This window comes from Dermochelys coriacea, chromosome 24, assembly GCF_009764565.3.
Source record: "Dermochelys coriacea isolate rDerCor1 chromosome 24, rDerCor1.pri.v4, whole genome shotgun sequence".
Lineage (NCBI taxonomy): Eukaryota > Metazoa > Chordata > Testudines > Dermochelyidae > Dermochelys > Dermochelys coriacea.
Window position 1 is genome coordinate 4,377,145 of NC_050091.1, and position 25,396 is coordinate 4,402,540.

Here is a 25,396-nt window from a genome sequence, read left to right on the forward strand (position 1 = left end):
ATACCGTTTTACTGATTGCAAATGAGGCAATGCGGTCTCCAACGCCACACTCCGGATTCTCTGAGACAGAGATGGCTGGAAATGCTGCTCCACAAAGAAAGCCCATTCAAGGCATCTGCTTACCCAATTAAGCAACTTCAAATGCAATCTGGCACCTAACAATTCAGAGTATCTACTGCATCTATACTGCAGCACAACTGTATATATATGGGCGGATACACCTGGAACAGTTAAACATACAAGGTACAGGCAACAGGGAGTCTGATGTCTAGACCTGAGTTCTAAATCTCGCTCGCTGCAGCATCACTCTCCTTTTCTCTTTCCTGTCACATCCTGTGTCTGTCTTGTCTATTTACAATGTAAGATCTTTGGGGCAGGGACTGTCTCTAAAGGCTTGTCTATATACAGATTTCCACTGGTTTAGCTTGAGGCGTGGTGTTAAATTGGTACAAAAGGCTGCTCTTCTTCCGGATTACACCGGGTTTATTTGTGTTTAGTTTAGAGTTAAAGTTAAGTCAAAAAAGATCAGATGAAACAAACTGCTCTTGAAGCAAAATAAGAGCCTCCACAAAGGGTTTACATCAGTTTAATTAAATCAGTTTAAGAGCTTGTCTACACTTGAAAATTATTTCAGATTTAAGAAAGGGTGTGAATTTAAAGTGCATAAACTGTTCCAGAATAATTCCACATATGAACACCCTTATTCCAGAATAAGAGTGTATTCCAGAATACCTATTGCAAAAGAGCTATTTTGCAATAGCTATTCCGGTTAATTTCTGCGTGTAGACAAACTACATGCAGACAACCCCTCACGATGTGTGTGTACAGCACCATCCATATGGCCATTCTTATGTTCTTCAGCCCCAATCCTGCAATAAAACCTGGGAGGGCCTTTCCCTACATCCATGCAGACTACTAGGGCCCTCAAAGGTACAGCGTGGGAGGTTGTTGCAGGATTGGCAGCCAGGCCTCTGGTACCTCCCCAGCAGAATCCATCCCAGGTTTCACATCCTGCTCAGTAGAGGCTGAGCCTGGACTTTGGGCGTATAGCCAGGGTGGATGCCCATGCAGCCCATATGGGATCAATGAAGCTCTGGATCAATGCCCCACACTAGCAGTGCTTTGGTTTAAGGAGCACCCTGCAACTGAGGACACACGGGAACACTCAGGGATTCCGGGTGAGAGCCTCAGACGCTGCAAGTCACCGACGTGCTGATGGCCAGTTTACACCCACTGAGGATCTGGCCCCAGATATCAGCATTCAGGTCGGAGCCAGGGCAAGAGCTAAAGGCTTGGTTTCTCAGGGGTTTATCTGAAGGCCTTTGTCTGGGTCGGGGTGGAGGGTCTGCCAGGGGGTGTGTGTGTGTGTGTCAGAGACTCCCACTGGGAATTGGTGCAAAAGGGCAGGTTTAAAGGTCAGGATGAAAGAACCCAGTGGTTTCCTGCCTGGAGAGAGAAGCAAGCCAGCTGGTAAGGCCACCAGCACAGGAAAGACTAAAAATAAACCCAGCTCCAACAACAACAATCGCGCTACTCAGCAGCTGTGCTTGGCATGCTGGTTCGCTTGACGACCCAATCACAAATGGAAGTGACTTCCCAGAGGAGATGGGACGTGGCAGCAATTTGGAAGGAGCCTGGTACCGGCAGAACCCTAGCTACACCCAGCACAGCTGTGTGGGTGGCCTGAGGGAGAGAGATGGCTTGGACGGGTTCACAACCACGCCCAAGGATTGGCCAAGACCTCCGGTTCCCACCCCCCTCACACATACACCTTGAAAAAGAACCAAGGGATCAAGTTTTAACAAAGTAAAAGACTTTCACAGTATTTTTCTTTAGAACTGGTAAAAAAAAAATCTAAATGGTTTTTGGTTTGGTTTTGGTAGAAAAAAAACTCATCCTTGTTTGACAATCAGAATTTTTCCCGAAATTTTCGATTTTCCCAGCAATGACACATTTAGTTGTATTCTCTGGTTTTTGTTCTAACCTTTCTCCTCACTCCTCTCCCTTTTCGGTGGTGAAATGGAAAAAGCAAACAACAAAAATTGGAGTTGGGAGTAGAAAAGGCGGGGGGGGGGGAAATCATTCCAAGCCAAAATTTTTCACAAAGCATTTCAAATAACAATAATCCCCATCTCTTATCTAGGGCTGGTCATCAGTAGGTGCTTTACAAAGGAGAGCAGTAGCATTATCCCTATTTTACATATAGGGAAACTGAGGCACAGAGCCATGAATTGACTCGTCCAGGCCAGTGGCTGAGCCGAACGGGGTTTTCACGATCAGCAGCAACTATAGTTCTCTCACAGCTTACATCTCCCTGTCCCATTGCACTGAAATCTCCAGCAAGAAAATGCGTGGGGGGAAGGGGTGGGCAGGTAGTTTCCTTTGGCAATGAGGTTAAATTAATTGCCTCCCGCGTGAGTGGGTGAAACGGAAGATCAAAGAAGGCTCTACGTAACTTTCAAAGAGGTGAATTCAACCCTGGCTGGCATTTCCCATAATGAATACCTGGGTTGAATCCTTTCAACTACCCCAGCTCTGCCCCAACCAGAATATATTTTGCTGTCTGGATATTGAACAAAGCCGCAGATGGAAGTGCAAAGGGAGAACAATGTTCAGACGAAATCTCCTTTAAGTCTCCCCTCAAAGACGTTCTGTGTGAGTGCTTAAAAGCCTCTCCAGCAAAAGGTACATAGGGTCCCATCCAAAGCCCACTGAAGTCAATGGATGTCTTCCCACACTGACTTCAAAGCACTTTGGATCAGGGCCTGAGTGACTGGCATACCTAACACGATACGATACTATAAATTTAGGCTAGGGTTGAAATGACAGATCTAGGGCTCCTGTAAGATAATTAAAAGCAGGGTTTGTCTTGTGCTGGGCCAGGTATTACCTACCTACCAGGGCTGGCTGAAAATGTCCATCAAAACAGTGATTCAGAGGCAAACTGGGGGTTTCGACTAAATGCCATTTTTCGTTAAAAGCATCTTTAGCTCTTCAGCAGGTCTTGGTTTTTCACAAGATTCAGCCAGAAGAGGAAAAACAGGCCCTTCCTGTTTGAATAGCTGCCTGGTTAATTTGATGGACATGCCATACGTGGCAGGTACAGAGTTTAGCATGGCTCAGATTCACTGTAAAAACAGCAAATACCTTTGGCCAACTGGGGAACATTCCACCCTCACAAGTGGGCTGTCTCTGGGGGGGGTGTTGGCTGGCACTGAGAACAGGTGATTTTACAGAAAGTACCGTACTCCATTAATTATAAAATACCTGCAGTCAAGGGAGCTGCATCAGTTTACACCAGCTGAGGATCTAGCCCGAGGTTCCCCACGAAACTAGTTCTCACTCCCCACCGCTGGCCAACATTGCATTTACCAGCAGCCAGCCCGCCACTAACCATGGCTACTTAGTCGGGCTGGTCCAAATGTTTTGAATTGTGATGTTTCAAGAACATTTTTTCATCAAAATGTCAACAAAGAAATGGAGTTGGGGAAATTCAGCTCCATTTCTGGAAAAAAACAACCACCATCCCTCCTGCCCCTTTTTAGAGCAGCTCTTGATATTATTTTTTGTATTCCAGTAGCACCCGCAACCAAGATTTGGACCCCCGTTGCCCTGAGCTCTGTGTTAAGACAGCATGAGAGTCCTGCAGTGCTTACAGGAGGGAGGGGAAACTGAGGCACAGGGAGTAAGTCATTTGCCCAAGGTCACACAGCAGGTCAGGGGCAGAGCTGGGATTAGAACCCAAGTCTCCTGACTCCCAGCACAGTCTAGTGCTGTATCCATTGGATCACACCACCTCCCATTTCTCTCTACTGGTTGATTACATACGTTAGCCTCCTAAATGATTACATGATCATACACTGCTCTCCCAGCCCTCCTCTGCTGGCTCTCATCTTAGACTGAGCATTCTGGGGCAGAGAATCCATCTGCAGTGGGGAAGCACAGTGAACTTCTGTGGAAAACAACAACGCCATGTGTCACGTAGGCTGCAGATTCTTTAGCACTTGCTAATCTCCATCACGGCCCTTTCTGGCCTTTGGGCAGCTTGTTTGGAGGAGGAGGAGGAGGAAGGGGAGATCACTATTTGTTCAAGAGCAAGGCTGGTTCTTTCTAGGCTCAGATGACACACTTCTCTGATGGATTGAAAGTGCCACCAGCTGGAGCAGAGACAGCAACAACGGTGGGCCACATGGTCGGAGCAAGGCTTTGGCCTCTGGATCTCAGAGCTCTGAACTGCATTCAAAGGACAAAAGGCCGAATCCAGGTCCCATTCGATCAACAGCTGGAGCAGTCAGAGGAGCAAAGGTGGGTCGCAAATGGATTTAAGACAAAATTTTTCACTTTTTAGTTCCATCGAAAAATTGGAACATTTTCAAACAGGAGAAAAAACCATTCCATTCGTTCAAAATTTTTAGTGGAAAAGAATTCCCAGTTTTCAACCAGCCTTAGTTCCACTGATAAGAACATAAGAACGGCCATACTGGGTCAGACCAAAGGTTCATCTAGCCCAGTGTCCTGTCTTCTGACAGTGACCAATGCCAAGTGCCTAAGAGGGAATGAACAGAACAGGTGATCCTCAAGTGATCCATACCCTGTCGTCCATTCCTGGCAAAACCGAGGCTAGGGACACCCTCCCTACCCATCCTGGCTGAGGCGCCATCACTGCTATGTCCATTGCTTTGTCCCTTCAGTGTGGCCTACCACAGATGCCCTTCCCTTTTGCAGACGGCAGCTCTCTTATTTTATACCCAGGAAGAGATTCCCAGCCTGCTTTGCTTTTAAAGCAACAGCACTCTAACTCAAGAGCCAGAGGGAAATTCAGGGCATCTGAGAGCAAAGGATGCTCACTCAGGATGGGGATCAACTTCCTTTAAAGGCTGTAATTGAAACAATCCCAAAGGCTAGAAAAGTTTGGATCTTAATCAGAATTTACCATCTTTACCCTTGTATTCCAGATTTACCATCCCCTGCAAATTGTATTGTCATTTAAAACCAGCGTAAAGAGCCGCCATGGGCAGCGCTTTGGGTATGTGAAAATGACAGTACAAGCATGGCCGGAAGGGAGAAAAAACAGGCCCCAGATAGGGCTTCTGCACGCAGGAAGGGAAGGGAAGAATGCTGTGTGACTTTAAATGGATTCAGAGCATCCAGTCCCCTGTCAGCCATGCTCCTGTCCAAGTCGCTTACCAGAAACTGGCACGTCAGGCAGGCTGTGAGGAAATGAGAAGTGACAGCAAGGAGCAAAGCCAGCGTGATCTCAACTTTAACCATCACGTGGCTGCCAGCGTGCCTGTCTAGGAGACGCATCTGTCCCTCGCTCGATTAAGGAAACCCCCCTTTGCACTCAGAGAGATTTTCCTCAGACTTAAAAGCTTGGAACAGCCAGAACTTTGCCAGGGCCAGAAAGAGCCACAGGGGCCATGCAGCTAAAATCCTCTGCTGACAGGCGCTGCCATTTTCACTAACGCTTGCAACATTTCTCTGCAGGGCATTTCATCCAAGAGACAGGTCCTAATGGCAGCTGGAGTTCAAGCAGCCTCTTAAACTGGGCCAGATCTAGCCCTCTCCAAACTGTGTGACTCATGCCTCACTCTCTCCCGCTCTCTCTCTGATTATCCACTAGAACCGTGCAGTATTACTTACTTCAAGCATTCAAACATCATGATGCAGGCCCCCACAAACTCTTGAGATTGGCTGTAAAATCATGAGATTGGCTTTAGCATTATACGTTTGTTTCTTTGCGTTTATTTTCCATCTTATTTCTGTGCCTTCGGATGTCCTGTTTTCAAGCATTTCTCCACAACCATAAGGGCTAGGAACTTGTTTTTTAAAAAATGAAAACTGAGATTCTCAATCATCATAAGATTCCAGGAGCTGAGGCTTTAAGAGAACCACGTGCAAGACTCGCGACAACATCATGAGTTGGCAGCACCTTATCAGTGTTTGGAAACCTTTGAAAACTAAGCTGCCACCCTCCTCTCCTTGCCCCAATCAGGAAAATGAAACTGATCAGCCCCATCAAAACCCTGTCATGTGCTGATAGCAGCCTGCCCAGCTTCCTTTATACATCTGCCACCACCATATCTCATTTTGAGAAATGCTGCTATTATAAAAACTTTATAATAGGACACTTCTCCTTTCTTCCATGTTTTGATGATCAGTGAAATAGTTCTCGCTGCTGACACTCCATGGGTGATTGCTACCATCTGAGTCAGCGCCCACTGAGATGAATGGGGCAGCACCTATTTCAGGCTCTCTGCAAATTTCTCCTATAATAATAATCCCAAGATCTCGTCTAGCACTTTTCATCAATAGATCTCCAAGCATTTCACATAGGAGGTCACTACCATTATCCCAGGGTCTAGCAAGGGGCATTTATTCTTTATGAGCCTTCTGTTTGCCCTGCACTCAGCAAGGAGACCAGGACGTTGCTTCTTGGGTCTCCCTTCCATCATCAGAGAAAAGCGGGGAGGGATAGCTCACCTTGCTAAATCCAGGGTTGCGAGTTTAATCCTTGAGGGGCCGTTTAGGGATCTGGACCAGAAATTGGGGATTGGTCCTGCTTTGAGCAGGGGGTTGGACTAGATGACCTCCTGAGATCCCTTCTAACCCTATGATTCTATGAAAAGAAAGGTTTCAGAGTAGCAGCCGTGTTAATCTGTATTCGCAAAAAGAAAAGGAGTACTTATGGCACCTTAGAGATTAACAAATTTATTTGAGCATAAGCTTTCGTGAGCTCACAAAAGCTTATGCTCAAATAAATTTGTTAATCTCTAAGGTGCCACAAGTACTCCTTTTCTTTTTATGAAAAGAAAACGTGCTTCACTCTCTGCAAATTACTCATGGAGAGCAGAGTCACTTGCCATCCTTTCTGGTTTGTGCAACCAGGACACTGGGGATCTAGTTCCAGACCCATCTGGCTGCTGGCATTTACATGTAGGGAAAGAAAAGAGGATGGGGGCTTGTCACTGCAAACCATATGACAAGTCAAGGCAATTTCTTGGGTCTACAACTACCAAAGGCCAGGAAGAAGGGGGGTCAGATTCGCAGTTATTCTAGCCCAGAAGCTCAAAGGTATTTAGACACCTAACTCCCAGTGATTTCAGTATCTGGGCCTCTGTTCCTGCACTCATGTCCAAGATAAAGAGAGGCCAGTTATAAGCCATCTTTGTGCTCCCCATCTTTTAGGGGCCTGCCTGGCCTCCACAGGTAAGATAGAGCAGCCTTTAGATCTCTCTACCCCAGACGTATGCGCACACATGAAATCACACACCTATGCTCAAGCTCACATTCATATGCACACACACACACACACATGATCACATGCACTCACATGGCCACGCTCACACATGCATATACCCACTACACACACGTTCGTTCACACATGCACATTGGTGTATATACGCTTGCTCTTGTACTCAAACACACATATTTACTTTCACACACACCCTGTTCCTCACACAAATACACACACACACACTCTCATTCACACACTCGTCTACATATACACACACGTTCACACTTGGCTGATTTTCAGCCCCCTTCCTGCAGCTGATACCAGGCTAAATTGACACTTCTCCAGCTAACACCAACCCTCTCTGCTTCCCCAGCCAGCAGCTTGTCTCCTTGCACAGAATAAACAGATGTCCTCCCTCCTCAGAGACCAATGCCATCACTTCCTCCTGGCTCCCACCCTGCACATCCCAATCTGTCTGCAGACCAGATTCTCTACTGCTTGGACTTCTCGCTAAAAGTGCTTACCAAAGAGTTCGTTAATGCAGATCTGAGCCGATGCTCCATCTGGGACTAGAGACACAGAGGCCAGAAGGGAGAGGCAGGAAAGCAATTCTATTTGGGATAGAGCTTTGCATCTGAGGACAAGGTCACATTTAATGCAAAGGAGACCTCTCTGACAGGGTAGCAGCAGTGTCAATGATACTACGAGATATTGTATCCCGGGGCGGCATTAATATCTCTTAGAAGCACCAACTGAAATCAGGGCCCCACTGTACATTGCATGCAGCCAGAGAAAGTCCCTGCCCTGAAGGTCAGACAAGCTAAATGGACAGGACAAAGGATGGGAAGGGGCACAGAGAGAGACAGCAAAGTGACTTGCCCAAGATCACCTAGCAGGCCAGTGGCGTGGTTGTGAATAGAACCCAGGTCTCCCCGTCCAACACACTAACCACTGAGCCATGTTGTCTCTTCTGAACGGGAGGCGAGGAATCCCCATTGGCTTGAATTTGCGGGGAGGAAGGAAGCAGTGCAGAGAGTCCAGCGACACATCCTTATATCAGGGCTCCTGATCCCTCAGCTGGTGCAAACTGGTGGAACTCCCTTGCAATCAGGTGACACCAGCCTAGCCTCTGGCTCGCAACATCTAAAAGCAAAAGGTCCCCAGCAGCTCTGCAAGCCAATGCCTGAAATTAAAAAACAAGCAACTTGCTGCTGCTCTGTGGGGATGAGCCGTCTAATCCCTTCTCGATAGGAAACACCTTAACAGAGATTTATATATGGGCTTGTCTCATTGGCAAAGCAAAAAAACAATCAGCTCGGCCGCAAATTAAAAACTCTCTGTCCTCACGGCTCCAAAGGAGACTCCGCATTCCATGCACACTGGAAGCTCAGTCATACGATAAACCTCATTAAGATGCTGTTCAGGGTGGAGGGCAGCAGACAGGGAATTACACCAGGCACCCAAAGCAGCTTCCAAACCACGACAAGGACCCTGCTGCAATTTGCTGGAGCAAATCAGCTTAGATCACTGGCATCAGTGGGAGTCGTCTCCAGCTCCTAAAGATGCAACTTCCTGTCACTCGGTGCATGGATTGTGGCTAAGGGAAAGGGAGCATGTCTGAAGTGCCTCTGTGTGCTGGCTATCCCTGGTTGCCTGAACAGCCTTTTCGGGCTGGGGGAAGCTGGGAAAAATCTTAGAGCAGCCACAAGCCTGCTCTAAATTGTGCTGGGGAAGCAGTCTGGGGCAGGAAGGGTTATAAAGAAGGTTTAAAAGCCCATCCATAGGGGGTCTTCCTCTGCTGGTGGTTGGGTAGGGGAGAATCCAGCATTGCATGGCCCCACTGGCAGAATACAGAGCCCAGAACATTCCATTTTCTTACCCATCAACTAGTATTTTCCTCTCCCAATGCATTTTTGCTTATTTCAGTTTTGGATGCAGCTCCATCTATTTATTTAATGCAAACAAAGCATTTCCCCGAGTGCCAGGGGCTGACTGACGAAACTCACTGGATTTTAAGTGTTTGGATCTTGGACCATAAGGAGAGGAGAATGCTGCCCAAATGTTTATGATATTTTTAGGCCAAGACAAATCTGTCGAATGGTGTGAGCTAAGCGGAACTAGCACCATGGAGAAGGCTGGCGAGGATGTTTTATAGACTAACAAAGAAGGGACTTCACACAGCTCCACCTATGTGGGAGCAAATGGCTGCATCTCTTGGGTGGGGGCAGTTATTCCACCCAGGCAGGGGAATTAATTCTGAGCTCACTGGCACCAGGGTAATTCCACCGACTTGAGTCACAGAGGATTTACACCAGTGTCAATGAGCAGTATCAGAGCTGTTGTGGGCCTGGATCTATGCTCGCTCAGGACCTTGTATGGTCATCCACACCAGCGCAAAGTGGGGGTGAAACCCCATCAGATCAGGAGGGCAGAATTTTTCACTGACTTTGCAGCGGTGTAGATACAACTACTCAAGGGACAAGGCTCTCATTTACACTCAGTCCCCTTCACACCTCTATGGAAATGGGCGTAAATTACTCTCACGTCAACACTTCTTTATACTGCCAAAGTGGTGTAAAGGGGCCATCATGCAAACAGATCCCATAAGAAAGACTAAACAGCATCATCCCTTGTCGCCCTAGTGAATTCAAAGTGCTACAGCTTTTGTATGTAGACACCACTCTAACTACCCCGGTACAATTAAAGTGGTGCAGCTCCCTAGTATGGATGCAGATCTAGCAATGTAAGGTTCTTACACTGGTATAGCTATGCCTGTACAGAAGGAGAATAAGTTATATTGGGAAAAACAATATTATACCCACATAACTGCACCCACACTAGGGATTGTACTGTATATTGGCAAAAGATCACACCCCTAACAACCATAGTTATACCAGTACAAAAACTGTGAGAGAGGCCAAGGGCTTGTCTACACTTACATTTTATAGCGCTCTAACTTGCCGGCTCAGGGGGGTGAAAAATCACCCTCCTGAGTGCAGCAGGTCTGAGAGCTTTAAAGCTCTAGTGTAGACAGGCAGCGCTTTGAAGTTTCCAATGTAGATACACCCCAAGTCTACATTACAGACTTCTGCTGGCATAGCTGTATCAGTCAGGGTGGGTGGAGGGTGGGATTTCTGACCAACAGAGCTGTGCTGGCACAAGATGAAGTTATAATGGCAACACTCTTCAGCTTGCTTCGCTCATAGGAAAGTGGCTTTGCTATGAGGGTACAGAGCACTGCTTTGCCAGTACAGCTGCATCCACTCTAGGAGCGCTTTGCCATTCTAGGAGACTGGTATTGCAATACCGGTAAAGTGCTCCAAATGTAGACACAGCCTAAATGAGAATCAGGCTCCAGGATTTTATCAGCTGAACAAAGACGTGGAAAGCTTCTTAATTCAAAGCTTGCTCTCCAAAAGCAATGAGGCATATATTTGAAAGAAAAGAAAAGAAAGAAAAGAAAAGAAAAGAAAAAAAAGAAGAAAAAGCAAGATTTGGGAGGATTCCAGTTGCCCCCACTGCCCCATGAAATCAAAGCCTCAGAGAGATGAGGGAGGCTACCAGATCGCACCACGAGGATTTAAAAGTAGACATGACATGGCCTGAACAGCAGGGGGAGATGATTTCTCTAGCAGCGCTTTGAAGAGGTTAAACCTTGCTGCTGCATGAGGTCCCAGCGCCATCATTCTGCCTGTGCGGTGCTTGCGCTGCTCCTTTCAAGGGTCCTTTGCATCCAGGCTGTCTCCAGCAGATAAATTGAATGACTAGAGGCTCTGTGTGCTCTGCGTGCGTTAATTTACGTCTGCCTGTAATGGCAATAATTACCCAGGCAACCCATTCATTTGTCTAAATTTGCCCGGACATAGAGGGAGTTGCCCACATGCAGCTTCATCAAAAGTGACAAACGCACGGCTCTAATCACAGCTCTCTCCGCTCTTAAGAACATGGCGCATGTCTCGCTGATACTTTTGTGCTTGCAAATTCGCTGCTGGGGGAAGGGAGCTGGATTGACAGCTGAGAGGTGGAGATCCTCCAACACAGAACAATTCTCAGTTCTGGCTGTGTCAGTGCAAGTTCTGCACAAACACAGTCATCTTCATGAGAAGTTAACTCGAGTTATAACCCAAGGGTTGCCTCTAACCCCGTCCACACACAAAACCCTATCACTCAAGTGCAGTGATGCGATTCACTCGAACTGTCTGGCCTGCGAGGGATGTATAGGCCAAAACCTGAGTGAACGCAACTCATCAACTGCTAACACGACCGCTCTGTAGTGTGGATACAAGGTAGCAGCACTGAAGTGCAGCTAGTCCTCCAATGCTTTCCCACAATTCCCCTGTGCATCCCTAAAGGAGAGACAGGTTCTCCCACAATTCATTGGGAAAAATTCACAGAGCAACTCAGCTTCCTGCAGTGCTAAGGACCCCAGGCTGTGTCCCCAGAAATCCTAGCACCACACGAGTGAGTGCAGTGCCTGTGTGGACACAGCAACTTGAGGGTAATTTCACAGCGTGGCAGTTCTCACCCAAGCTCGGCTCACACAAGAGGAATCACTCAAGTGTAGATCACTTGAGCTAACTCTGCAGTGGAAAATGACTCAGAAAGGGCATCTATTAAAACGCAAGTGAGCACAACTCATCAGCTGCCAATATAGTCACTCTGTAATGTGGACACAGGCTAGCACTCAAACACACATGTACATCTGGCTTTTTTCAACACCCACAATTGGGTCTAGATTTTTAGAAGAGTCCAGCTTTAAAGCTAGCTGGGAAACGACTCTCCCCCACCATCCCGGTGAAAAATTTTGACAAAAAATAACAAAAAAAAAGTCTCTTTTTGTTGAAAATTTTCTGCCCTGAAATTTTAGGGTTGTGACAGGTCCCCCCCCCCCCCGGTTTTCAGTGAAAACCCAAAAATTTTCACTAAAAAAAGAGTGCACAAATATGCAGCTTTTAAAAAATCTTTTTTTTTTTGATGAAAATCCAAATATTTTTGTCAACAATCATCATTTTTGGGTGTAAATTTTGTTTTTGATTAAAACCCCCCATTTTTCGATGAGTTTTTCATTGGAAAAAATGCGACGAGCAGAATTGGTTGCATTTTTTTCCACTGAAAAGCTTTCACTGAATCAAAAAAAAAAAAAAAAGCAACCAGCTCTGCTCAGCATCCATCTAGGCACTGGAAGAAGAAGTCAGATTTGCAAGAGACTTCTGCACACAGCAGCTCCCATTGTGACACTGATGGCCAAACTTCCAGAAGAGCCCAGCACCCAACACTAATCCAATGTGCTACACCCTTGTGCAAACCCTGCCACTTTTTCAGGTGCCTAAAATGGGAGCCGAGCTCTCCGGAATCTAACCCCCATGGTGGAGGCTGACCCCTTGGAAATTTGTCCCGGAGCTCTTCCAATATTCTAGCCCAGCAACTGTGCCTCATTCTTAATTCGGCTGGATCCTCATGAGGGCAGAGATGGGAGCTCAGTGTCTATCACCCATACACTCCTTGGCCCTTGTGTTGAGAATGCCCAGAAAGCAGCTAATTAATGTAATTAATTAATTAATTGATTAATTAATTCCAGTGGCCACATGCCCACTGGAAACTGGACCGAGATCCACCAAGAAGCAGCCAAACGTGTCCGATGTTCGTCCTGGATTGGATGTTAGCAGCTGACCTAGAGGTGAAAGGGTCTGCTAGTGATCTCCTACATCAATCCAGCCATCTCCCCCAGGCACCTATCTGGTGCACCTATAACTCAATGCACAACACCCAATTGTATGAAAGACTCCCTGAGTGCGGCAAATCCATGCTCCTTTCATGAAATCTGCTCCAGCAAGCTTTCCTCCTCATGTAAATACTCCCATTGAGATCAAGGCGATTACATAGAGGAGCAGGGATTGTGTGGGGGTAGGGATCCTGGTTTCTACAATCCCCTCGATCCTATTTGCAATTTAGAGCTTTATCTCAAGGTCAAGATACCCTGCTCCACGGCCTCCTTCCATCCAGAACCAAGAGCCCCTCAGTCGTGCATTGCTCGTGGCAGAAGCCACGCAGTAGACTCGGGCACAGCTCATGTTAAGGGGCACCGTTCATAGCTCAATCATGATAGAGGCAGCGCCATGAGGCAACTGATGCCCACTCTCCTCTGGGGAAATCCCACATTTCCCTTCACTTGCTTTCATTTGCAAGGGCAAAATACATCAAGTCATGGTGTTTAAAGGTCAGAAGGGACAACCAGATCATCGAGTCTGAACGGCTTGCAGCACAGGTCACGAAACACCACCCAGCACCCACACACCAAACCCAACAACCGAAGTATCACAGCTCACAGGAGACTGGACTTGAATGAGCCACAGGAAGAGAATAGGAGGGACTGAGTGCACCAGGGCCTCGAGACCTGATGCGATCAGCACCCAGATATATCCTGCATTCACCAACACACTTTGCAGAGGAAGTGCAAATCCCGGCCTAATCTGACCTGGTCGGAAATTCTCTCCTGGCATCCCCACATGATGTGATCAGTTCAGACCCTGAGCATGGGAGCAAGAACCGCCAGTCCAAGACACTGAGAAGAGGGCAGATATTTCCTCCCCCTCCCATGTCCCATCCAACAAGCCGTGGCCATCCCTCATGCGTTTGGAGGAAGGAAGATATAAGAAATACCGCCTGAACACCATGGGAGAACGCTGGTAAATACAGACGTTTACCATGATGGTCTACACCTTAGTAATGTTCCAATGGGGTTGGTTAACCTTGAGTGTAATTGGCAACAAATTAGCTGGAGTGACATACTGCCTCTCCTTCTCATTCACGACCATGAGTCAGACCAAGAATCATGAGTTTTGGCTTCAAAAATCATATAGATTTATAAAAGTATAATAAATGTGGGCTTCTTTTATTTGCAATCTGGTTTTGAGCCTTTAGGGTTCACTCACGCAACATTTTCCAGCTTTTCTCCACAGGCAGGGCTAGAAACTTACTTTAAAAAAATAAAAAGAAAAAGCTTACATTTTCATGTCATCTCATGACTCCAGCAGCTGGTGCTTTACAAGAACACCACACAGTGCAAGACAATGATACAACTGCGAGAGCTGGCAACACTGAAGTTACAGAAGCACCAGCCCCGAGCATTCCAAAATCATGAGTTGGGCCTAAGAAATCATGAGATTGGCTTTAAAATCGGAGATTTTAAAGAAATAAATAAAGTTGGGATCCTTTCACTCGCCTTCTCATTTCTGAATCTTTAGTGGCCACATTTCCCAGCTTTTCTCTGCAATCTCCAGGGCTAGACACTTCCTTCTTTTTTAAACAAAAGTTAAGATTCCCCCACCATCACCTGCCTTCAGGAGCTGGGACTTTTAAGGGACACACCAAACACGGCAAGGCTCGCCATTCTAGCAAATCTATAGCGACTCCAGATTTGGCGACCCTGAAGTTACAAACAGGGCCTCTGACTCTAGCCTCGTTGAGGGTGGGGAGAAGGGAAGGCAAGGTCTCACCTCGATTATGTCTGCATTGGTCCGGCTCTCGTGTGGCTCGTTGTACTCGGTGTACTTGAGCAGCACCTTGTCCATGTCCGTGCTGGCATACTGGAACAGCTTGTTTGAGTGGTTGAAGATGATCAGGGCGATCTCACAGTCGCACAGGACGCTCAGCTCGTAGGCTTTCTTCATCAAACCAAACTTCCGCTTGGTGAAGGTCACCTGCAGGGAGAAGGCAGGAGATTCATAGACTCATAGATAGATCCTGCAGCCTGACCTGCTGCCTCACAAAGGCTGCCGAGCTCCATCCAGTTTCCCCCAGACTGAGCCCAGTGACTTCTGTTTGAATAATGCATCTTGTCCAGAAAGGCATCCAATCTGGATCTGAAGGGGGTTTGGAAAGACTTTGGATCCATGTGGTTTATGTGGGTAATGTATCTCCTGACTGGGCCAGCCATGCTGCTAGCATGGACAGAAAGGGGCACAAAGGCTGCATATCACACGCTATGGGTAGGCTGCCGAGCGGTTATGGGAGATTTAAAGGGATATGCAGCCGGAGTGGTGGGAGCAGAAGATTGGGAAGGAGTTGGAACCATTTTGGTAATTAACCATGAGAAAAAGAGACGGGGAAAGGGGAGAGAGAGAGTGCAAGAGACAAAGATAAAAGGGAGGCAGAGAGAAGGAGGAGCGAGAAAGGCATAGAGAAAGGGGAATGGAGTGAGACAGAGAGGGACAGCAAATCACAGGGCAAGGACATGCCCTCTTTATGCCTCAGTTTCCCTAACTGGACAATGGGTAGGATAATACTGAACCTCCCCCTCCTCCTCTAGGCCCTTGCGGGGCCTAACCGATTCATATCCACCAAGCGCTTCGGGATCCTCCCAAGGCAGATGCTACCAAAGTGCAAGGATGATTATTGCCGTTGGAAGTTACATATTGCAGAATCAAGGGAAAATACATTTTAGCAAAATCCCAACAGAGCTACCATCTGTCTGGCTTTTAAGACTGATTTTTGAGCAGGAGAGATCTCTTTGGCACGGGCTGCAGTAGCTCAAAGTGCACGCTTCACTGGAAGCTGCAGACCTAAAGCCAAGGAGGCTGATTCACAGTTCTGCTAAGGCCCCTTTACCTGACTCCAGCAGACCTAAGGCCAGATTAGGTAAATGGGCCTCCGAGTCACTGAGAATCAGGCCCCGAGGCTCCAATGACAGTAGGAACTGCAGACCCAATTCTCCACTGCCCTGCACCTTGCCCACTCATTTAAACTAGTGCAAGTGGGTAAAGATCACCGGGGCACGTCTCATCACACCAGTATGACAAGGCCTTACAGTGGGTGTCATGGCCTCTTTTGTGTAATTATTTGCTCTTGTGCAAAGGGAGTGGGAAATGCTCCCAAACCCAAATGGTAGCATTTTACACACAATTCGCTCGGGTGTAAACCACTGTACAAGGCACCGACGAATAGAATCAGGCCCGTAGGTTTCTGTGATCCCGTCTCAAAGTCATCGCAAATTCTGAGCCTGATTCTCTGTTGCCTTGAACCTCGCGCTGTCAATCTATACCAGTACAAAAGTGAGCAGGAAATGCTGCCCATTCTGATCCGGCAGCATTGCACACACACTTTGCATGACAGGTGTGTGATTCCATGGAGAATCAAGCCCTCTCCCTTTGGCACCAAACTGGCACCTCTCGCTACTGCATGACACAGAGGTACCATCTAGAGCCCACTGCACATAACTCCCTGCCATTGTACTCTGCCTTTCTTTGACTTCAAATTAGCAGTGGTCACTGTCGGAGTTCTGTGCTTCTGGCACACAGATAGTGGGTTCTCTCACACAGCATCCCAGCTCCTCCAAGGCCACAGCCAATGCTGGCTACTTCCCCCTTTGCTTCGTTAACCACTCACTGCTTTGGCCCTTATTAAATCCACCATTGCACCAGCCACCAATTCACATGCTAAGGTGCAAGGCTGTCAGGAGTGCCCCAGTGCACCATTCTGTAGCCCTCATGCTGCAGCAAAGAGAAGGGGGTCAGTGCATTGATCTCAATGGGTGGAGAAATAGAGAGGAAGGCTGGCCATGGGTTAAGATATCGGTTGGGTATCAGGAACATGGGTTCCATTCCAGTCTCTGCCACAGCCTCCCTAAATAGCTACTTAATCTTGTTGTACCTTAATTCCCCATTAGTAAAATGAGGACAATGCTCCCTATCTTCACCTTTTATTTGTATTAAACTAACACATGCATTCTATGACGCCTAAGGGATTAGGAACACAAGTCCAAATCTCCCATGGTGCGTACATATGTGCTCAGAGTTCCCACAGATCTTAGGGTCCAGGGAAAAAAAGGAAGAAGGGGGCAAGTGAGACACACAGCAGGGAAACCTTATGCTTTTAAACAGGGTCTAACTAATAGGCCTGTGTCTACATTACACACAAGCCTGGGCTCTGACTCAGGTTTGAGCCCAAGCTCCACTTCCATCCACTCACAGATCAGTCTGACTCAGGTCAGCAAGCACTTAGGACCTGCGTCTTAGGACCGTGCATGTGGTGTGGGTCAGAGCCCAAGTCCTACTGGGACTTCAGGTCCAATCCCTATCATTTTGCAGTGTGGATGCGCTCAAGCCTGAGTCAGAAGGTCAGCATAGTGTAGTGTGTATGCATTAGCAGGGCAGAAGCTGGTCGCTGTCAGAGCCAGGAACCTGGAGGAGGTGGACCTCAGATCCAATCCCGTCTGACAGTTCCTATGATTTGCCTTCCTGGTCATCCAGCGTGTTAATGGCATAGCCAGGATGGAACCCAGGTCTTCTACCTGTATTGGCCTACCCACTGGATCAGTTGCCTGCCTTGCCAGTTCAGGGTAGAAGCTCTAGGCAAGGACTGTCTCTTCTTGTCTACATTGAGAAATTAATTCAGATTAAGGTAGGGTGCGAGTTTAAAGCAGAATATTATTCCTGATTAACATCCTGTGTGGATACTCTTATTCTGGAATAAGAGGTCGCTTATTCCAAAATAGCTTAATCCACTTCCAAAATGGATTAAACTAATTCACTTTGGAGGTGGATTAACTAATTTGGAATAAGGAACTCTGATTCCTGACTCGAGCTCCACACAGGGAATTAAGCAGCCAAAGTTAATCAGGAATAGCTACTCCAGAATAACTCCCCTTACTATATGTTTGTACAGCACCTAGCATCACGGTTCCCAATCTCAGTTGAATGAGCTAATAGTACTAGGATATTACAAATCAATAATAATAGCAGCTTGCCCCGTCTTTCCAAGGAGCATGGGAGGGCCAGTACGCACACCAGTCCCTTTCTTCCTGCAGACACTGCTCTTTTCTCAGAGACATGCTGAACATTTGGATACTTTAAACACACCAGGGTTGTCTCCCTCTGGTGGTCCAACACATCAGATACAGCCCTCAGCTGGTAGAGCCTTCACCACCGCTGCATCCCCACTGTCCTAATGACCTTGTCTGCGCGTTTTTCCACATCGCCTGTCAGATCTGCAGGGTCACTGCACTTGTGACCGCTTCACCCATCCTCCCCACCACACCCTGCTCTAAATTAGCTGTCATTAACAATGTCGACTAAAGAGGTGTCCTTTACTGGACGGATCCTTTATTCCTTTTGCTGCTGACAAATGGGAGCGCTGCCTGCCTTATCTGCTGATAAGGCCACCTGATCCGTGGCAGGCTGCATCTTATCACACTATGCACTTCAGCAGAGGGCACGGCCAAATGGAAAGAGCGTTCAGAGGATTGGCTTCTTATTGGATTGAAGAACCTGGGTCAGGGAAGATTAAAGGGCTTGATTCTCCATTGCCCTGCAGCTCGTGCAGCCATTTGCATCAATGCAAAGCTGGGGTGTTAAACACCGCGTGCTGTTGTGTTTTATTTTGCACCGGTGCAAATGGCAGCTGGGTCAACCAAGAACCAGATCTGTCAAAGAACAAACTGCCTCCGGGCGTGCCTGCAACAGACTGCCATCAATCTCTCCCTCCGCCAGCCCGAGAGCTATGCTCACAACAGATCAGTCTCACATGCATGTAAGCTCACTCCCAAATCCCAGATTTCACTGCCAGAGCCTACTCTGGTCTGAGCTAGCCCCAGTCTTTGCAGCTTCCTGCTGCTCTGTATAGGGGAATCAGCCAAAACCCTGTTCAGGTGCGTGCCTCCTTTGGGACTATGGTTGGCAGGCCTGCCCTGTTACAAGGCCATAAAACTGTAGCATTCCTGACGGTCATTTTAACAACTGGGCCCCAATGCTGTTAAACCCTTTCTCCCACTGGTAGTCCAATGACTCACCCACAGGAGTAAGGAATACTCAAGAGAGAGCAAGGATTTGCAGGATTGGGCCTTTACCATTCACAATGAAACAGGCCCAAGTCTCATTTACCCTAAGGTCTCTTTACGTGACCGTGGCGGTGTAAAGTGGTTTCAAAATGAGTGGAAATCCTTTCGCACTGCCAGACATTGATGTAAAGGGGCCTTAAGTGCAAATGAGGACCATGCCCTAAGAATCACCCTCATACAATTAGGGAGGGCAAAGAGGACCCAAGCAACCAATACAGCCAATCAAAAACTAAGCAACACCATACAGACTTTGAAAGCTTGCAAACAGCTGATGGAACAAGAACCGTGTTGCTGAAATGACCCAGCCCAAAATTTTGAACAGCAAATAAATCTTGACAAAATTGTCAGAGGGGGAAAAACCTGCTCTTGGATAATGTCCATCCATTAGGAAAAAAGGGGGCGGTTTGTCATACAAGTTATTGGCTTTGCCTAAGCTGTAAGGTGTTCTTTGGAGGGAGGGACTGTCTCTCACTGTGGGTATGTGCAGTGCCTAGCGGAATGGGGCCCTGAGCTCAGCTGGGGCTTCTACCATAAAGTGATACTGCATCAAGTTGGGGAAGGAAGCAGAGAAGACCACACCAGTGAGCTAATAAATCTCCTTTGTTGTCCAGCTCTAACATCAGGATATGTATGACAGCAGCTCCTAGAGCTGGGTGCTACACATGCACATAGAGAGAGACAGTCCTGGCCCTGAGAATTTATAATCTCATCACATGGACACTTAGCTCACAGCAAGCTGGGGTGAAAATCTACCCCGCCGTAGTCTCCGCACGCCCAAGGTTACATCTACACTGCGTTTTGGAGCCCGCAGGAGCTCCACAGACTCAGGCTAGTGGGGCTGATGTCAGTGCTCTGAAAGCAGCTCTTTGAAGCTGTTGGCTCAGGCTGGAGCCCAGGGAGCGGGGTGGTCATTTAGGCCCCAGTTCAGGAAAGCATCCCTGGGTCAGATGGACTTCGGCACTTAAAGTTAGGCACCCTCTTCAACCCTTCCTTGAACTGGAGCCTTAGATGCAGACTCATGGGGGCAGGACCTGTCTCTCACTCTGATCCCAGGCTTTGGCAGTGTTACCGGGGCCTTTGCCCTGGTCTGCGCTAGAAAATCAGAACAATCCACACCCCTGAGCAGGTAGTTAAGCCGACCTCAGTCCCTGTGTAGACAGCGCTAGGGCAATGGAAGAAACCATGGAAGATTCTACCGCCTCTGAGGCAGGTGGACTATCAACGGCGACGGGGGAGACAGACCCCTCCTATCAGCAGAGTTAGCATCTACTCTGAGGCACTGCGGCTGTGCAGTGGTAGCGTTCCAAGTGTAGACAGCCCTCAATGTCCACAAGAATCGGGCCCTGGCGTTTACACTGTGTATCACAGCTTCCCACGTGGGACTTTCGCTTCGGTGTGCTGCCGGCTCCCCCAGCCTCCTCCCTCCCCTCTCTGGGGTGATTAAGTAGAAACGAGATTCGGCTCTAATCGTCTCAGCCCTTTTAAAGTGCAGGGATGGCACATCACGCAGCTGTTCTTCGCCACGTGAGGCTGCTAACCCCTCGGAGACTGTGTCTTCTGGGCTAACTCGCTCTCCCTCTCTCTGACTCTGAGCCCTCACGGTCACGTTGCCAGGATCTCCAAGAGCTCCGGCCTGCTCGACGGCAAATCAATTACTTCAGGATCAGCACAGGTGTCATCACCGGACTCCATCTCTCCCTCTGCTACTCGCTGACAGATTGGGGGAGGGGGCTTAGCTTTGCTGCAAGATAAGGATATCTTGGCAGCTCGAAACTGTGCTCCCAGGAGCTTAAGTGGGGAGCCCCTGGCCACTCTGGCTCTTGCAAGGAGAGGGAAATTAAAATTGCCTCGTGTGGCCACATTTATAAGGGGCAGCTTCTCTCATTGAAAGGCATCTCATTCTGTCAAGTGGCAGAACAGTTTAGCATCCGAACAACTGAGTCCAAGCTCAGAAATCAGATAGGTGGGCACTGGATAGATAGATAGATAGATAGATAGATAGATAGATAGATAGATAGATAGATAGATAGATAGATAGATAGATAGAGGGGTGTATGGGGATAGATAGAGTAGATCAGTGATATTCAACCTTTTTTCATTTGCAGACCCCTAAACATTTTTGAATGGAAGTGCGACCCCTTTGGAAAATCTTGGACGTAGTCCTGCAGACCTCCAGGGATCTGTGGACCACAGTTTGAAAAATGCTGGTATTAGATAATGAGGTATACATAGGGATATGCTAGATAGCTAGAGGGTTTTATGGGGGACAGATAGATTAGACACATAGAGCTATACACATGAACTGAGAGCGAGAGATTGAAATAAATCTAGATTCCTCCCTCTGCAAAGAAAAGGGAGTTTCTTGAAGAGCTGGGCGGTACTCCCACAGCAGCTGGTTACGTCCCTCTCACCAACTCCAGGCAGGGAGTCGGCTCCGCTCTTATTCCTGGATCATTCCCCATAGAGCAGCCACGTGACAGCCAGGTTATACATGAAAATGCGCCAAAAATCCCCAATGCTGCCCAACTGTATGTTGTGTTCTCAAGCCCACCCGAGCGAACACCCTCTATCACAACACTGAGTGCCACCTTGACAGGGCTTCGGCAGCACAAAGAGGCCTTAAAGCACAGGTAAATTTCATTTAGCGCCCAATTTCAAGCCCCTTCACGCTACCAGAGAAGCATAAAGGGACCTAAAGGTATCTCTACAACCTGGAGGCTGGAGGTGGAATGCCCAGCTCGGGAGACCTTCCCGCGTCAGCTTCTGATCAGCTAGTGCAAGCTGCGGCACCGTAAGCAGCTAGCCACCCCAAGTATGGACTCGTTCAAAACACTACATACGTACTCCCGGTGGCTAGCCTCATCTGCTTACGTCTGCTGTCACACCTACATTCTCTCCTAGGTGCTGCTCAAAGTGCAGACATATCTTCTTAGTGCAACTGAGACTCAGATGCTGGGAATACAGGCGACTGATATTTGCTGATTCTTTTCCCCTTCCATTTAAAAAGATCCTATCCCCAACTGGACGGTGGAAACCCACAGGCGTGACTGAGGGGACCAGACGCACAGCACGAATAATATATACCTTGCAAACAGCCCATGGGGTTGAAATTAGTAAGCTGTTTGGTCAGACACCTATGCACAAGAAATAGGGTCACAGAAACTGGATCTGTCCGTGAACGATTCAGCTACAGGTGATTGGGTGAAATTAATCCGAAAACTTATTTGTGTTACAACATGCCTCTCAGCTGCCTTCAGGGATTGAACCCAGAAACAGTGGATCTGAAAACACAAGTTTCTAGTGCAGTGGTGAGCAACCTGCAGCCCATGGGCTGCACGTGGCCCATCAGGGTAATCCACTGGTGGGGCGTGAGACAGCTTGTTTACATTGACCATCCCAGTGGCTGCAGTTTGCCATTCCCAGCCAATGGAGCTGCAGGAAGCGGTTGTGGGCCACAGGGCTCTGTTTGCTAGAAGCTGGGAATGGGCGACAGGGGATAGATCACTTGATGATCTCCCTGTTCTGTTCATTCCCTCTGGGGCACCCTGGCACTGGCCGCTGTCAGAAGACAGGATACTGGGCTAGTTGGACCCTTGGTCTGACCCAGTAGGGCCATTCTTATGTTTTAACATGGACTAATCACTAGAGGGGGACAAAGAGCCAAATTTTGTTACCATGGGTTTCTCTTGCATATGAATAATGCAACCAGCTCTGGGGGACTATTTTAGAGGTTATTTGTATTCCAAATACAACCTTTCATTACCTCTAAGTTTATCTGTCCCATTTCTCCAGCCTTCAACAACAGTAAACACTGTGCCTTTGTGGGATAGAAAAAGTCAGAGATAGAGGTGTCAGAAAAAAATAGGAAAACGATTTGGCAAAAATTGAACTTGTTTCCATTTCATACACTTCAAGACAAACTCAGTTTTTTCATGAACTTTTCCCACAATACTTACTTTTTTTACTCAAATGGTTCTTCTACCAAACCCACCATATTTTTCAGGTTTTTCGGTACACGACAATTTTAAAAATGATTTTGTAAAAAACGCCAGGAAATATATCATGGAAAGTTTGTGGAAGTGAGGGGGGAAAAAATGATACTGTTGATGAAAAGTTTTGTTTTTGAATAAAAAAGGCCATTATTTGACCCCAAAAAAAGTTCACTCAAAAAATGATGAAGAGCTTTACTTAGAGGTTTCCATTTTGGGAATCCATAAAACATCATGCCAGATTCATCCCCAGTCTAATTGTTTCGTCTTTGACAGAGTCACACCAAGCATGAACTTGGAATGGCTGAGAACCTGCAATGGCACATGGACAAACGACAACTGCACTAAGTAGGTACATAATGCTACCAAGTCCAGATCCTTCACTCAGTTCCGCTGATGGGGGTAGCATTTCACACACTTCAACCAGGTGTCAATGGCCACATAAGACGCACATCCCAAGGAAGAGTCGGGAGCTATAATGATTTGATGCGGTGTCATGTGTCAATCAACAGCTGATACAAACTGTGCTGTGACGTTTCAGTGCGCGGTGATAGGGTCACGGCTGGAGTTTGTCTCGTTGGACCAACTCAAAGCTGGCAACGCTATTCAGAGTGACCAATAATAGGAATCTCTGGGACAGATGGGACAGGGAGGTGGCTCTTGGCCATGCCTGGAGGTCTGAAGCCGGAAAAGGGGGAGAGCAAAGAAAGCAAGGCCTGGCTGCTCTCAACCCTGTGAGAGAGGAAGGATGGGCCAGTGGTTAGGGTTTGGGAGACTTGAGTTAAATTCCCTGCTCTGCAAACAATGTCAGGCCACTTACCCAAGATTAACAACGCAGTCTCTGACAATGTCAGAAATAGGACCCAGGAATCCAGGATCCCCAGTTTAATGACTAGGTTATACTTACTCTCCAGAAGTAGGAACTGAAGCCTGGGGAGTCCTGCCGGCCAATACCCGCTGCTTTATCCACTAAACCCACCCCTCCTTCCACACCCGGGTCTCAACTTCCAGTGCTTAGTTCTAGCCATTAGCAAAGCCCCTGACATATAAAACCATCAATTACCATTATCCTGCCATTCAAGTCTACCAATGTTATTGTGAAAAGGGAAAGAAACCCAAAACCTTTCAACTATAGATAAGCAGACAGGCTGGGATTTACCTGGGCCTGACCCTCATCTAGAAGAATTAACCTTATAAGACTAAGAGGATAATTAAATCTCATGCTTCAGGGCATAAGCTGATCACCATAGGGGTCAGGAAGGAATTACTTCCACACACGGTACTGTGCTATCAGAGGATTTTTGCCCTCCCCTGACGCATCAGGCACTGGTCTTTGCCAGACCCACCTTGACGGACTAGTGGGCTGATGTGTTAGGGCAAATCTTATCCTATCCTCTAATGTCATTAGCGACTATTACTGGCTCTGCTCTCTTGTGTTTGGCTTCTGCACTAGGGCCTTGATTCTGGTCTCACTGATCAATGGTAACTCCATTAATTTCAGGGGAGTCATCCTGATTTCCTAGCTCGGCAGGCAGGAGCAGAAACATGCCCCTGAACTCTCAGGAGAGCTCGGCGCAGCATGCTAACCCTGAGATTGCAAAGGCGCAGATCCGGTCGGGCAAGGTCCCTGCGAGACAGACACAGCACAAGAGAGGAAGATTGGTCTTGTAACTAAGGCAGCAGACTAGCTCTCAGGAGACCTGTGTTCGGTTTTAACTTGGCCACAGACGTGCTGGGCTTTGGATCAGGGCCCCAGTGTCCTGGAGTTCCTTACACGGCAGAGGCCAATGATTATTTATGAATTAAATTTGCACAGGGAGAGGAATCACTGGTTACTCCCTAGAGAACATCCCCACAGGAAGGATGGTCTTGTGGCCAAGGCTCTGGAGCTGGATTCAGGGGAGCTGGGTTTAATTTATGGCTCTGGCCCAGACTCCCTTGTGTGACCTGTGATGAGTCACTTAATCTCTACAGGCTTCAGGTCCCCCATCTGTAAAATATTTCCTTGGTCTGCCTTTTCTGCTCAGACTGTAAGCTTGAGGGGAGGGACAGCTCAGTGGTTTGAGCACTGGCCTGCTAAACCCAGGGTTGTGAGTTCAAGCCTTGAGGGGGCCATTTAGGGATCTGGGGCAAAAATTGGGGATTGGTCCTGCTTTGAGCAGAGGGTTAGACTAGATGATCTCCTGAGGTCCCTTCCAACCCTGAGATTCTACGATTCTCCAGAGCAGGGTCCATGCCTTACTCCCTGTCAGGTCCGGCTCTAGGTTTTTTGCCACCCTAAGCAAAAAATTTGCCGCCCCAAGCTCCAAGAGCGCAACTGCCCAAGCCCCTGGAATT

General features: G+C 47.7%; 1 protein-coding gene across 15 annotated transcripts in view; it reads right to left on the reverse strand.

Moving 5' to 3' along the window:
- Nucleotides 1-25,396, reverse strand: part of MEF2D (myocyte enhancer factor 2D) — a 174,726-nt gene that overhangs the window by 43,256 nt on the left and 106,074 nt on the right. For all 15 annotated transcript variants that reach the window (XM_038382421.2, XM_038382432.2, XM_038382433.2 and 12 more), the window contains one exon: nt 14,734-14,937. In XM_038382421.2, coding sequence (XP_038238349.1) covers nt 14,734-14,937 — 204 coding nt within the window. The remainder of the gene's footprint in view (nt 1-14,733; nt 14,938-25,396) is intronic.